Consider the following 15,899-nt stretch of genomic DNA (forward strand, 5'->3'; position numbering starts at 1 on the left):
CCAACACAGAGCAGGGTAAAGTCTTTGCAGCCCAATTCTGATCCTTTAATGAGTTATTGACAGAGGCGATCTGATTGGTCAAAAGACCAATGACTGACAGAGGCGATCTGATTGGTCAAAAGACCAATTACTGACAGAGGCGATCTGATTGGTCAAAAGACCAATTACTGACAGAGGTGATCTGATTGGTCAAAAGACCAATGACTGACAGAGGCGATCTGATTGGTCAAAAGACCAATTACTGACAGAGGCGATCTGATTGGTCAAAAGACCAATTACTGACAGAGGCGATCTGATTGGTCAAAAGACCAATTACTGACAGAGGCGATCTGATTGGTCAAAAGACCAATTACTGACAGAGGCGATCTGATTGGTCAAAAGACCAATTACTGACAGAGGCGATCTGATTGGTCAAAAGACCAATGACTGACAGAGGCGATCTGATTGGTCAAAAGACCAATTACTGACAGAGGCGATCTGATTGGTCAAAAGACCAATGACTGACAGAGGCGATCTGATTGGTCAAAAGACCAATTACTGACAGAGGCGATCTGATTGGTCAAAAGACCAATGACTGACAGAGGCGATCTGATTGGTCAAAAGACCAATGACTGACAGAGGCGATCTGATTGGTCAAAAGACCAATTACTGACAGAGGCGATCTGATTGGTCAAAAGTGGGAAAAAACATGTGAATTTGGGCTTCCTGTATAATAGTTCATGCAGTCGTCATGCAAATCACACAATTTTCATCCCCATAATGCAACACACTTTGGAAAGCGACGTGACAAAGGTCATGCGCTATAGATCCCTATTTACATCAACAGAAATAAATTCTCATCATCCACTATTAGTATTACTTATTAATAATCAACATTTAAAAAAAACAACAAGAAATGTAATATTTAAATGACTATACAGAATGTAAAGAAATAAAACTAGCTGTGAGTTTTGACGATCTGAGCCGGGAAGAACTGAAAAACGACACTAGATGGCGCTCTGACCGGGTGATGTGGGTTCTAGGTGTTGGTTCTAAAGGTATATTCATTCTAGCTAAATGCTGGATTAGAACACTGGTCAACAATCCAAACAACTCTACACTCCTTGCTAATCATTGAACACCGTTTGACACTTCACTGTCTCTGTGTGTGTGTGTGTGTGTGTGTGTGTGTGTGTGTGTGTGTGTGTGAACAGACACTGCTTAGTTAAATAAAAGAACAGACTTTGAACAGCAAAGATTTTGTAGACCTGGCTAGTTGGAATGTTTGTATTTCTTTCTTTCTTTGTGTGAATACTCTTGTCAATAGATCTGTGAAGTAGATGTATCTTAAAAGTTTTTTTCAAATAAATATTGTTCCTGTAGCTGGATGAAGAGAAAGATCCCAATATGGCACTGGCTACCCCGGGAATCAATTACCCAAATCAGGCTGTCAAAGAAGACTATGTTGGGGCAGAGGACACACACAAGGTGAACAGAGGTCACATGTTTCCAAATGAGCATGCGAGTGATACAGAAAGCAAGAATTCCAGCTTCACCTTAACCAACTGCGTTCCGCAAGCAGTGTCCTCAAATGCGTTTAGCTGGTGTAACATGGAGAAAAGTGTCAAAAAGATTCTTGAGAACAACTGTAAGGACGCTAACAACAAGATAAAAGCCTATGTGGTGACCGGAGCGGTGCCCAGTAACGGCAACACACTGAAGAACCGGGTGAACATCCCATCTCACCTGTGGTCTGCCTATTGTTGTTACAACAGAAACCTGGATAAGTGGATGGCCAAGGCCTATTGGAGCGAGAATGTTCCAGAGGTGTGTGGGAAAAAAAGGTTGAAACCACTTGCGTTGACAGATCTGTTTGAAAAGCTGAACGTAATCTATCCCGGAGGCGAAGTCAGTGTATTTCCCCAGCAGTGTTCAAGTGATTTCCAGCTCAGGTTAGCAGGTGAATATTTAGATTTGGATGGGAAGGACGGAGGAAGAGATGGGCAAGAAGAGGATGATGAGTGTGCCTGTCCTTCTGGAAAGACTGTGAAACAGGTAGAGAACTGAATCCAGCTGCCGGACAAATGCATGATATTGACCGCAAATAGCCTAAATAGATATTGTATTTGACAATAATAAACTGTAAGAATTTCAAACATTGATTACATAGATGCAATCAAGATGTTTATGTATATATTAATGGGAATAATTGAGGACTTCCTTGATGAAAATAGTTTTACCTGAATTCCTTGTGATTAGTCTTTTTGTCCAACAATAATTAAAAAATACAAAATGTGCATTTGTTTTGGTGGTCTCCATTTCGCTCTACGATCCCCACCGCCGTCAGGGTAATTATCTGAAGTCAGCACCGTCCGAGTATGAAGGTAGTTTTGTGCCTCCCCAAGAAACGGGCGAGATGTTGTAAAAAATAACACATTTCCTGAGCTTATGTCTCCTAGACACAGGACAAAAACTTCAACACCTGGCTTTCTTATTTGTTGACTGTCTGTTGTTGCCATTTATGTGTAATTCAATGCATTTCTCTGGGCTACAGTAGTAAAGGCCAAATTCAGTATTTGATCAAATACATTTTTTTATATAACTTTTTGATACCTAAAGGGGTCCTAAAATTCTAATTGAAACATTTAAATCAGGCATAGTATAACCACCTAAAACCCTCCAACGGCTTACCCTTTTAACAGTGTACTACTCTCCCACTCTGCCTATGCATATTTCTCTCTCTCTCTCACACACACACACACACACACACACACACACAGAGAGGTTTTGTTAAAAGTATTTTAGTCTCACAACATTATTACTCAGAATATCAGCACAACAGGACTTGTTATTATTCAGCTGTATAATTGATAGGTAGCTCTTGTCCATGTTGTTACGTGCATCTAGCAGGTTCGGCACCAGCCAAGTCACGCGTAACGCCTTGGACCAGATCTAAATCATTAGGATGTAGTGCCAACAACACGTTACAGTTAGATTTGCATCCCAAATGGCACACTATCCCCTTTATAGGGCACTACTTTAAAAGAAGGGCACAATGGCCCATACAGCCCTGGTCAAAAGCAGGGCACTATGGCCAATAGGGCTCAGGTCAATAGCAGGGCACTATGGCCAATAGGGCTCAGGTCAATAGCAGTAGGGAATAGGGAGGCATTTGGGACTCCGCTTAGTTAGATATTACAACAATTAACCAGAGAGTGTGACAGACAACAGGAGACAACTCTATAATAGAAAATAAACCAACTATTTAAAAAATAAATCACATAACAATGACTGCAGAGAGTGAGTGAAATATATATATATATATAGTCACACCAATCTATCACCGGTCGATCAAAAACCAATAAATATCACCAGGTCTGTAGCACTCAGTGATTTATTTTACTGTAGAAACGGAGTGTGTCAGTTTTTACAGTAAAAATCAGATTCTACAGTAAAAAACAATTATTGGTGTGATGGCGAGTGCAGGCTCCTCCAGGTTTCCTCCCAGTCCAGTAGGGGACTATTAGTCCTAACAGCCAGTCCAGTAGGGGACTATTAGTCCTAACAGCCAGTCCAGTAGGGGACTATTAGTCCTCCCAGTCCAGTAGGGGACTATTAGTCCTCCCAGTCCAGTAGGGGACTATTAGTCCTCCCAGTCCAGTAGGGGACTATTAGTCCTAACAGCCAGTCCAGTAGGGGACTATTAGTCCTAACAGCCAGTCCAGTAGGGGACTATTAGTCCTAACAGCCAGTCCAGTAGGGGACTATTAGTCCTAACAGCCAGTCAAGTAGGGGACTATTAGTCATAACAGACAGTCAAGTAGGGGACTATTAGTCATAACAGACAGTCAAGTAGGGGACTATTAGTCCTAACAGCCAGTCAAGTAGGGGACTATTAGTCCTAACAGCCAGTAGGGGACTATTAGTCCTAACAGCCAGTCCAGTAGGGGACTATTAGTTTTAACAGCCAGTCCAGTAGGGGACTATTAGTCCTAACAGCCAGTCCAGTAGGGGACTATTAGTCCTAACAGCCAGTCCAGTAGGGGACTATTAGTCCTAACAGCCAGTCCAGTAGGGGACTATTAGTCCTAACAGCCAGTCCAGTAGGGGCCTATTAGTCCTAACAGCCAGTCCAGTAGGGGACTATTAGTCCTAACATCCAGTCCAGTAGGGGACTATTAGTCCTAACATCCAGTCCAGTAGGGGACTATTAGTCCTCCCAGTCCTGTAGGGGACTATTAGTCCTAACAGCCAGTCCAGTAGGGGACTATTAGTCCTAACAGCCAGTCCAGTAGGGGACTATTAGTCCTAACAGCCAGTCCAGTAGGGGGCTATTAGTCCTCCCAGTCCAGTAGGGGACTATTAGTCCTCCCAGTCCAGTAGGGGACTATTAGTCCTAACAGCCAGTCCAGTAGGGGACTATTAGTCCTAACAGCCAGTCCAGTAGGGGACTATTAGTCCTAACAGCCAGTCCAGTAGGGGACTATTAGTCCTAACAGCCAGTCCAGTAGGGGACTATTAGTCCTAACAGCCAGTCCAGTAGGGGACTATTAGTCCTAACAGCCAGTCCAGTAGGGGCCTATTAGTCCTAACAGCCAGTCCAGTAGGGGACTATTAGTCCTAACATCCAGTCCAGTAGGGGACTATTAGTCCTAACATCCAGTCCAGTAGGGGACTATTAGTCCTCCCAGTCCAGTAGGGGACTATTAGTCCTAACAGCCAGTCCAGTAGGGGACTATTAGTCCTAACAGCCAGTCCAGTAGGGGACTATTAGTCCTAACAGCCAGTCCAGTAGGGGGCTATTAGTCCTCCCAGTCCAGTAGGGGACTATTAGTCCTCCCAGTCCAGTAGGGGACTATTAGTCCTAACAGCCAGTCCAGTAGGGGACTATTAGTCCTAACAGCCAGTCCAGTAGGGGACTATTAGTCCTAACAGCCAGTCCAGTAGGGGACTATTAGTCCTAACAGCCAGTCCAGTAGGGGCCTATTAGTCCTAACAGCCAGTCCAGTAGGGGCCTATTAGTCCTAACAGCCAGTCCAGTAGGGGACTATTAGTCCTAACAGCCAGTCCAGTAGGGGACTATTAGTCCTAACAGCCAGTCAAGTAGGGGACTATTAGTCCTAACAGCCAGTCCAGTAGGGGACTATTAGTCCTAACAGCCAGTAGGGGCCTATTAGTCCTAACAGCCAGTCCAGTAGGGGCCTATTAGTCCTAACAGCCAGTCCAGTAGGGGCCTATTAGTCCTAACAGCCAGTCCAGTAGGGGACTATTAGTCCTAACAGCCAGTCCAGTAGGGGACTATTAGTCCTAACAGCCAGTCCAGTAGGGGACTATTAGTCCTAACAGCCAGTCCAGTAGGGGACTATTAGTCCTAACAGCCAGTCCAGTAGGGGACTATTAGTCCTAACAGCCAGTCCAGTAGGGGCCTATTAGTCCTAACAGCCAGTCCAGTAGGGGCCTATTAGTCCTAACAGCCAGTCCAGTAGGGGACTATTAGTCCTAACAGCCAGTCCAGTAGGGGCCTATTAGTCCTAACAGCCAGTCCAGTAGGGGCCTATTAGTCCTAACAGCCAGTCCAGTAGGGGCCTATTAGTCCTAACAGCCAGTCCAGTAGGGGACTATTAGTCCTAACAGCCAGTCCAGTAGGGGACTATTAGTCCTAACAGCCAGTCCAGTAGGGGCCTATTAGTCCTAACAGCCAGTCCAGTAGGGGACTATTAGTCCTAACAGCCAGTCCAGTAGGGGACTATTAGTCCTAACAGCCAGTCCAGTAGGGGACTATTAGTCCTAACAGCCAGTCCAGTAGGGGACTATTTGTCCTAACAGCCAGTCCAGTAGGGGACTATTAGTCTATAGGGCCCTAGTCTAAAGTAGTGCACTATATAGGGAATAGGGTTCTATAGGGCCCTGGTCTAAAGTAGTGCACTATATAGGGAAAAGGGGCCCTGGTCAAACGTTGAGTGGTGCACCATTTGGGACATATCCACTAAGACCAGTTAGTTGTTCCAGACAGAGGCAGTTTAGACAGTTTGATCTAGTTTGATCTGGTTGGATCTAGTTTGATCTAGTTTGATCTGGTTGGATCTAGTTTGATCTAGTTTGACTTGGTCATGTTAATGTTTGTTCTCACGCTCCTTCCTATACCATATCTCCCTTAGTACATCTCTCTGTTCCTCTCCATGTCAGGGGTTCCCTAATGTTTTAACTCGGGGTCCCTCTTCCAGCATTGAGGAACCCCTCCCCCATTTCTATGGGTTCCTCTCCCCTCTATGTGATGTTCTGTATGGGCTCCTCTCTCCTCTATGTGATGTTCTGTATGGGCTCCTCTCTCCTCTATGTGATGTTCTGTATGGGCTCCTCTCTCCTCTATGTGATGTTCTGTATGGGCTCCTCTCTCCTCTATGTGATGTTCTGTATGGGCTCCTCTCTCCTCTATGTGATGTTCTGTATGGGCTCCTCTCTCCTCTATGTAATGTTCTGTATGGGCTCCTCTCCCCTCTATGTGATGTTCTGTATGGGCTCCTCTCCCCTCTATGTGATGTTCTGTATGGGCTCCTCTCCCCTCTATGTGATGTTCTGTATGGGCTCCTCTCCCCTCTATGTGATGTTCTGTATGGGCTCCTCTATGTGATGTTCTGTATGGGCTCCTCTCTCCTCTATGTGATGTTCTGTATGGGCTCCTCTCCCCTCTATGGGCTGTTCTGTATAGGTTCGCTGATCTTCAGACAGCCCCAGTAGATCATTCTGCACATGCTCAGTACAGCCAGGAGAATCAGGAAGACCCAGGAGGCATAGATCCCTCTGTTGAGCAAGGCTGATTTACACGTTCCCAACTAGAGGGGGAAACAGAGAGGGGGAAAAAAACAGAGGTTAGAGTACTAGGCATAGTTCCATCTGACTTCCATGTTCCCACCTAGATAGAGAAACAGAGAGGTTAGAGTACTAGGCATAGTTCCATCTGGCTTCAATGTTCCCACCTACAGATGCTTACACACACACACACACACACACACACACACACACACACACACACACACACACACACACACAATTGTGACTGAAATAGTATCTTCAGAAACTAAACTCACCACTAGTCCTGCCGTGCCGCCAGTGAAAACCAAAAACAACAGGAAACACCACAAGCCCCGCCTCCTGGGGTACCGCCGGCCAACAGAAGAGCTGCAACAGAGATAAAACAGGAAGTCACTACAGGAACAGAGTTGAAGATTGATAATAAGGAAAAAGCTGATGCGAGATGGTATATAGACTCACACTTTTCTGCAGTGGGGGCATCTGGCTAACGTTCTGTCTGAGAAATCAGTCCACTGACAACACACACAGTACACAACTGTTAGTTTACACTACTACCCCCCCCCCCCCCCCCTTCCCTCAGACACACACACGATCCTACCAGGAATGTGTTTCTGCAGTGTCCACAGACCACTCTGACCCCAGCGAGTTGTTGAGGTTCTGGACTGCCTGAACCGGACCCTGCAGCAGGCACCAGACCCAAGTTCATGACACGCTTACTGGAACACAGGCGAGCACGCGCACACACACACACACACACACGATCAGTTACAATCCTTAACCCCTGACACACCAAACAGAATGGACTCTAGCCTAGATCCTTCCAATCTTCTCCCTCTCCCATTCTCCCTACCAAACATTGTCCTTTCTCTCTCTCTCTCTCTCTCTCCAGCCCGTCACCTTCCACTTCCTCTCTCTCTACCTGTCTATATATGTCCCCTATCTCCATCTCTCTCTCTCACCAGTAAAGTCGGGGACAGGCGATCCTCTGGGAGGTGACTTTACAGATGAGGAGACAGTTACAGGGGCAGCGGACATACTTCTTTCCTGCTGGAGCATTCTTGATGGGCTGGAGAGAGACGATGATAAGAGTTAGTTCTGATAACTAATTCATAGTATCCTTCCATCAGTCTCCAGTGTGTGTGTGTGTGTGTGTGTGTGTTGTAAGTAGATAGAACTGTGTCTGCATTCTGCTCACCGTGGCCTCATTGCAGATGACACACTTGACTACGTGTTGGTGTGTCTTTCCCTCCACGTTGATGGCACTCTGACACACCCTTATAATATAAAAAACACAATACAACTTTATTGTCCAAAATGTTTCAACAAAACAACAGATTTGCCTTCTGCTGAATGTTTAACCCTGTTTATCTAGTCCTCGGCCAAGGATTCAAAAGGGCAACATCTCAGCTACAGGTTCATCTGCTTAGCTGCTGAGGTAGGACGTATAGAGTGAAAGAGTGTGTGTGTGTGTGTTGCTGGGTTACCTACCTGCAACTGATGATGGGGGAGCTGCCAATGTCTGGGCTGCCCAGGGGAGAGTAGGGAGGCGGGGCTTCACCGAACAGGACTGGAGGAGGGGCACTGGGGCTGAGGAATGGAGGGGCACTGGGGCTGAGGAATGGAGGGAAACCTGGGGCAGAGGACGGGAGGGGAGAGAGGTGGGTAATATATATATTTTTTTTTTGGGGGGGGGGGTGGGGGACAGAGTAGAAGGAGGAGGGAATTCGGGAAGAAAGGCAGAGAGAGGGTATGGGGGTTGAGAAATAGAATGACAGGAAATACATTTTTTTTTTTTTTTTAAGAGGAATGATTCGTTCACACAAAAGCTTTCACTTCAGAGTTCACATGACTGTCTAGAAATAGAATATGGAAGTGAAATCAGTTGTTATTGCTGGATAGATACCCTCTTCTACTAGGTAGTTACTATTCAGCCAGCTAGTAGCTACGGGGAAAGAAAACCTGTAAATAGCCGAGTTGTTAATAAACTAGCTAGCTAGAGAGCTTATAGTGCATCCAGCTAAGCTAGCTAGTTGACCTTAGTTAGCTAGGTAGTTAGCTACTGTTGTTAGCTAGGTAGTTAGCTACTGTTGTTAGCTAGGTAGTTAGCTACTGTTGTTAGCTAGGTAGTTAGCTACTGTTGTTAGCTAGGTAGTTAGCTACTGTTGTTAGCTAGGTAGTTAGCTACTGTTGTTAGCTAGGTAGTTAGCTACTGTTGTTAGCTAGCCAGCTATAGTAACATAGCCACTGCCAGCTGTTGTTATAGTTACTCACTCTGTGGCCTCGGGGGAAAGCCATACGAGGCACCATTCGTCCCGTCGTGCTGGTCCGAAAGCAACGGGCTACGCTCTCCATCCGCCATAGAGTAGCTAGTGGGAACCAGCGCAGGCTGTAGCGGGGTGTCGAGTGCCCAAACTGGGGTAGTGTGTATGACCGGGGCGGCTAGCTGTAGTATTCACATGATCACGGAAACCAGGAAGCCCAACAAACCAACAACACTCTGTCACATGACTCGTTAGTCGTTATGCAAGTGATGGACGTGATGTTCAACCAATTGTCGTCCTCAATATAAATCGGGAAGCCGGAAGTCGTCTAGTGATTGGTTCGTTGTTGTTGTTGCCACACCAATGCATCATACGGCCACTTATTTTACAGCTCAATGTACAACCACGGTTTTTTCACCGGGGCGCAACAACGCGAGATTTCAGGGAACGCTTGAGAAACAGACCAGGTCGTTTTTTAATTTATATATATATATATATATATAAAAAAATCTTCCTTATTGCTTTGTGTAATCTCTCTGGCTGTTCTGTTTTTTGTGTTTTGCATGTTACTGTTTTTTATTTTTATTTTTTTGTAAACAGTAACATGCAAAACACAAAAAACAGAACAGCCAGAGAGATTACACAAAGCAATAAGGAAGAGAAAAAAAATCTAAATAAAATCATTCAAATCCACATTATATCAATTGAAATACAGGCATGTAGCGAATACATTTGGTTGACATTTTGTTTTGTTAAACGTTTTAATGACTCAAAATAGTTTTCCAAATCAGATCTAATAAAAATTAAGAAAATGGGCTTTTTCTTCATAGATTTTAATTTGTGTATGAAAAATAATTCCTAATAAAATAAAGAGGTTTATGACATACTCACATTTCAATTGTGTAATCAGTGTAGTAAAATATACATATGAGATAAATAATGTAGGGTATGTAAACATTATATTAAGTAGCATTGTTTAAAGTGGCTAGTGATATATTTTACATCATTTCCCATCAATTCCCATTATTAAAGTGGCTGGAGTTGAGTCAGTGTGTTGGCAGCAGCCACTCAATGTTAGTGGTGGCTGTTTAACAGTCTGATGGCCTTGAGATAGAAGCTGTTTTTAGTCTCTCGGTCCCAGCTTTGATGCACCTGTACTGACCTCGCCTTCTGGATGATAGCGGGGTGAACAGGCAGTGGCTCGGGTGGTTGTTGTCCTTGATGATCTTTATGGCCTTCCTGTGACATCGGGTGGTGTAGGTGTCCTGGAGGGCAGGTAGTTTGCCCCCGGTGATGCGTTGTGCAGACCTCACTACCCTCTGGAGAGCCTTACGGTTGTGGGCGGAGCAGTTGCCATACCAGGCGGTGATACAGCCCGTCAGGATGCTCTCGATTGTGCATCTGTAGAAGTTTGTGAGTGCTTTTGGTGACAAGCCAAATTTCTTCAGCCTCCTGAGGTTGAAGAGGCGCTGCTGCGTCTCGAGCTTGATGACGAGCTTGGAGGGCACTATGGTGTTAAATGCTGAGCTGTAGTCGATGAACAGCATTCTCACATAGGTATTCCTCTTGTCCAGATGGGTTAGGGCAGTGTGATTGCGTCGTCTGTGGACCTATTTGGGCGGTAAGCAAATTGGAGTGGGTCTAGGGTGTCAGGTAGGGTGGAGGTGATATGGTCCTTGACTAGTCTCTCAAAGCACTTCATGATGACGGAAGTGAGTAGTCGTTTAGCTTAGTTACCTTAGCTTTCTTGGGAACAGGAACAATGGTGGCCCTCTTGAAGCATGTGGGAACAACAGACTGGGATAGGGATTGATTGAATATGTCCGTAAACACTCCAGCCAGCTGGTCTGCGCATGCTCTGAGGGCGCGGCTGGGGATGCCGTCTGGGCCTGCAGCCTTGCGAGGGTTAACACGTTTAAATGTTTTACTCACCTCGGCTGCAGTGAAGGAGAGTCCGCATGTTTTGGTTGCGGGCCGGGTCAGTGGCCCGTAGAGGCTATATACAGGGGGTACCGGTACAGAGTCAATGTGGAGGCTATATACAGGGGGTACCGGTACAGAGTCAATGTGGAGGCTATATACAGGGGGTACCGGTACAGAGTCAATGTGGAGGCTATATACAGGGGGTACCGGTACAGAGTCAATGTGGAGGCTATATACAGGGGGTACCGATACAGAGTCAATGTGCAGAGGCATCGGTTATTTGTGGTAGTATGTACATGTAGGTAGAGATACTAAAGTGATTATCCATAGATGACAACAGAGAGTAGCAGTGGTGTAAAGAGGGGATGGGGGGGCACTGCAAATAGTCTGGGTATAAATTTGACTAGATGTTCAGGAGTCTTATGGCTTGGGGGGTAGAAGCTGTTTAGAAGCCCCTTGGACCTAGACTTGGCGCTCCGGTACCGCTTGCCGTGCGGTAGCAGAGAGAACAGTCTATGACTGGGGTGGCTGGGGTCTTTAACAATTTTTAGGGCCTTCCTCTGACACCACTTGGTATAGAGGTCCTGGACGGCTGGAAGCCTGGCCCCGGGATGTACTGGGCCGTTTGCATTACCCTCTGTAGTGCCTTGCGGTTGGAGGTAAAGCAGTTGCCGTACCAGGCAGTGATGCAACCATGCTCTCGATGGTGCAGCTGTAGAACCTTTTGAGGATCTCAGGACCCTTGCCAAATCTTCTCAGTTTCCTGAGGTGGGAATAGGTTTCGTCGTGCCCTCTTCACGACTGTCTTGGTGTGTTTGGACCATGTTAGTTTGTTGGTGATGTGGACACCAAGGAACTTGAAGCTCTCAACCTGCTCCACTGCAGCCCCGTCGATGAGAATGGGGGCGTGGCTCTGTCCTTTTTTTCCCTGTAGTCCCCAATCATCTCCTCTGTCCTGATCACATTGAGGGAGAGGTTGTTGTCCTGGCACCACACGGACAGGTGCCTGACCTCCTCCCTATAGGATGTCTCGTCATTGTCGGTGATCAGGCCTACCTCTGTTGTGTCATCGGCAAATTTAATGATGGTATTGGAGCCGTGCCTGGCCGTACAGTCATGAGTGAACAGGGAGTACAGGAGGGGACTGAGCACGCACCCTTGAGGGGCCCCCGTGTTGAGGATCAGCATGGCAGATGTGTTGTTACCTACCCTCACCACCTGGGGGCGGCCCGCCAGGAAGAATGTGCCTTCAAAATTCCTCCACAGCAACAACTTCAGGAAGTGGTTGGTGTGAGTCAAAGGTGGCATAACCAGATACTGAGTGTAAACGGGGAAATTACTTTTTCACCCAGGGGCATTTGGCTGTTGCATAACTTTGTTCATTAAATAATTATGTTATTGTTGTGTTATTTGTTCATTCGGGTTCCCTTTATCTAATATTAGGATTTGGTTGAAGATTTGACAACATTCAGTATCAGAAATATGTAAAAAATAGAGAGCTCTGTACATCTGGGGGGGGTAACGGCAACAACATTGAGTGGAGGTTTTGAAGAGTGTTCATTCACAGGTAGGTAAATTATAGCCTCCAAAACTTTAAATCTCAGACACCCAGCGCATCTGTCCACAAGCGATTACAACCTGGTGCCCGTTATTACTGAATCGACTGCAGCTGAGAACAAACTAAACCTTAAAAAAAATTGTGAATTTAGTGAAAACTTACCCATTTGTAACAAGCATGGCAAGAAGCATGTTGTTGTTCCACCTCTAATTAAAAACTGCTATTACCGATAAAAAAGATTAAATAAAAAAAGTTTAGTTATTACAATTAACTACAATACTTGTGTAATTACACTATAATAAAGAACCCCTTAAGATGACGTGTTACTCAAATCAGGTAACTAAGAAATGAGCTGTAAAGATCCTTGAATAGTTATGACTGGTTCGAGCTCTCTGTTGTGTCGGAAGACGACGGCGGCGTTGCTACTTAACGCAGATCCCAGGTCAGTTTTGAGATCCACCGGCGTCATCGGCGATGGGGTTATAGCTGGACGTTTGACTGGTCTTGGAACTGTGACGGGAAGCCTATCCCCACCAACCTCTTTTAAACGTTTAAAAAAAAAAAATCAAACGACTATCGTATTGGTTGATTAAAAGCAGGACTTTATTAATATAATGAGTAATCAAGTAATGTCACAAGTTAATTCACGCAAGAAAACTCGAGAAAATAAAATATCAACCCGTTGGCTACACTGAATGGCTAAATGACTTCCGGACACGAAGGGTCCGTGCGGCTCCTCCTCACTACTCTGTACGACCGACCGGGGTTGACCGGGGGTGACCGGGGGTGACCGGGGTTAGGCAACTCTGTCCCTGTAGAGCTGCAGGTACTGCAGGTATTAGATTCCAACTAGGCACCACACCTGACCAACTGAGCTAATTGATCAGTTCGGTGATTGTCTAAATTCTACACACCTGGTCGTACAGGTCCGGTAAAACACGAAATGGCTGAGGCACTCCGGGACCAGGGTTTTCCTACCGGATGTAGATCAAATCTCTAAATGCAAAAATAAATAAAATAATAATAATAGTATCCCTTTTTAGGAAAATATAAAATATATGCCCTCATTTCACATAAAAAAAAAAAAACTCCCCACACAAAATAAACACCAGATTTAAAATATTTTACTTCCACATAATGCAGTAGTCCCCAGCAGCATTTAGAAAAAAACACACACAGTTGTAGTTCACAGTCAGAGATACACACACAATACGTCCAAAATGGCACCCCATTCCCTTTAAAAGTAGTGCACTAAATTGGGAATAAGAGTGCCATTTGGGGACATATGCACAGTAAAATATCGATATATTAATAAATGTAAACGTCATCATGAAACACGATTCCTCCTCTGTACACATATTTACATTCCACTCCGCTGTCAACAAAACAAAATCAAGATTTAAAAAAAAACACGAGTCGGTATCCCTGACGGCGCCCTATTCCCTACAGAATGCACCGTAGGGGCTCTGGTCTATAGTAGTGCACTAAATAGGGAATAACGGGTGCCATTTTGGGACCAGGACGCAGCCAGTAACAATATCATTATAAATAAATAAAAACTGTTAACGTTTCAACATAAAACCAAGAGGCAAACCAAGTACCCTGATCATGTTGTTAGAATCAACGTAATGGTACTCTGGTAGTTAGTGCACTATATAGGGAGAATAGGGTTCGGGCGGCAGGGTAGCCTAGTGGTTAGAGCGTTGGACTAGTAACTGGAAGGTTGCAAGTTCAAACCCCCGAGCTGACAAGGTACAAATCTGTCTCTCTGCCCCTGAACAAGTGTTCCTAGGCCGTCATTGAAAATAAGAATTTGTTCTGAACTGACTTGCCTAGTTAAATAAAGGTTAAATAAATAAGGGTGCTGTTTGGGACGAATACCATATCTCCCCTTCATATGAATAGAACACATAAAATACACTGAGTATACAAAATATTAAGAACACCTTCCTAATGTTGAGTACCGAGCATACTAAATATTAAGAACACCTTCCTAATGTTGACTACCTAGCATACTAAATATTAAGAACACCTTCCTAATGTTGACTACCGAGCATACTAAATATTAAGAACACCTTCCTAATGTTGAGTACCTAGCATACTAAATATTAAGAACACCTTCCTAATGTTGAGCACCTAGCATACTAAATATTAAGAACACCTTCCTAATGTTGACTACCGAGCATACTAAATATTAAGAACACCTTCCTAATGTTGAGTACCTACCATACTAAATATTAAGAACACCTTCCTAATGTTGAGTACCTAGCATACTAAATATTAAGAACACCTTCCTAATGTTGAGTACCTAGCATACTAAATATTAAGAACACCTTCCTAATGTTGACTACCTAGCATACTAAATATTAAGAACACCTTCCTAATGTTGAGTACCTAGCATACTAAATATTAAGAACACCTTCCTAATGTTGAGTACCGAGCATACTAAATATTAAGAACACCTTCCTAATGTTGACTACCTAGCATACTAAATATTAAGAACACCTTCCTAATGTTGACTACCTAGCATACTAAATATTAAGAACACCTTCCTAATGTTGAGCATCTAGCATACTAAATATTAAGAACACCTTCCTAATGTTGAGTACCGAGCATACTAAATATTAAGAACACCTTCCTAATGTTGACTACCGAGCATACTAAATATTAAGAACACCTTCCTAATGTTGAGTACCTAGCATACTAAATATTAAGAACACCTTCCTAATGTTGAGTACAGCAAACTTTTGCCCTCAGAACACGCTCAATTTGTTGGGACATGAACTCTAAAAGATGTCAAAAGCGTTCCACAGGGATGCTGGCCCATGTTGACTCTACAAGGTGTGGAAAGCGTTCCACAGGGATGCTGGTCCATGTTGACTCTACAAGGTGTAGAAAGCGTCCCAACAGGGATGCTGGTCCATGTTGACTCTACAAGGTGTTGAAAGCGTTCCACAGGGATGCTGGCCCATGTTGACTCTACAAGGTGTAGAAAGCGTCCCAACAGGGATGCTGGTCCATGTTGACTCTACAAGGTGTTGAAAGCGTTCCACAGGGATGCTGGCCCATGTTGACTCTACAAGGTGGGATGCTGGCCCATGTTGACTCTACAAGGTGTTGAAAGCGTTCCACAGGGATACTGGCCCATGTTGACTCCAAATGCTTCCTACAGTTGTATCAAGTTGGCTGGATGTCCTTTGGGTGTCGGACCATTCTTGATACATGGGAAACTGAAAAACCCAGCAGCCTTACAGTTCTTGATGTAACGGATGTGAAACGGCTAGCTAGTTAGCGGTGGTGCGCGCTAAATAGCGTTTCAATCTGTGACGTCACTCGCTCTGAGACCTTGAAGTAGTGGTTCCCCT

At 44.8% G+C, this 15,899-nt stretch overlaps 1 protein-coding gene and 1 long non-coding RNA gene across 2 annotated transcripts; one reads left to right on the top strand and one right to left on the bottom strand.

The window, feature by feature from the left end:
- Positions 1 to 1,285: 1,285 nt before the first annotated feature.
- Positions 1,286 to 3,236, top strand: LOC139379124 (uncharacterized). Its single transcript, XR_011628367.1, has 2 exons — positions 1,286 to 3,087; positions 3,123 to 3,236. It is a non-coding gene; the product is annotated as an uncharacterized lncRNA (long non-coding RNA).
- A 1,462-nt stretch (positions 3,237 to 4,698) lies between these two features.
- On the bottom strand, positions 4,699 to 9,273 carry LOC139379511 (phosphatidylinositol-4,5-bisphosphate 4-phosphatase 1b). The gene is made up of 8 exons (XM_071122329.1): positions 9,064 to 9,273; positions 8,281 to 8,422; positions 7,988 to 8,066; positions 7,752 to 7,858; positions 7,391 to 7,508; positions 7,252 to 7,304; positions 7,068 to 7,158; positions 4,699 to 6,812 (listed from the first exon to the last, which is right to left on the bottom strand). Exons 1-8 carry the CDS (start codon positions 9,149 to 9,151, stop codon positions 6,669 to 6,671), a joined length of 822 nt encoding a protein of 273 aa, XP_070978430.1. The 5' UTR covers positions 9,152 to 9,273; the 3' UTR covers positions 4,699 to 6,668.
- Positions 9,274 to 15,899: the final 6,626 nt, after the last annotated feature.

Source organism: Oncorhynchus clarkii, chromosome 21 (genome assembly GCF_045791955.1).
Source record: "Oncorhynchus clarkii lewisi isolate Uvic-CL-2024 chromosome 21, UVic_Ocla_1.0, whole genome shotgun sequence".
In the NCBI taxonomy this organism is placed as follows: Eukaryota; Metazoa; Chordata; class Actinopteri; order Salmoniformes; family Salmonidae; genus Oncorhynchus; species Oncorhynchus clarkii.

Coding starts and splice junctions, on each gene's coding strand:
- LOC139379511 (XM_071122329.1), bottom strand. CDS start 9,151: ATGGCGGATGGAGAGCGTAGCCCGTTGCTTTCGGACCAGCACGACGGG. Junction 8,423..9,063: donor CTTTCCCCCGAGGCCACAGA/GTGAGTAACTAT, acceptor CCTCTGCCCCAG/GTTTCCCTCCATTCCTCAGC. Junction 8,067..8,280: donor TCCCCCATCATCAGTTGCAG/GTAGGTAACCCA, acceptor TTATATTATAAG/GGTGTGTCAGAGTGCCATCA.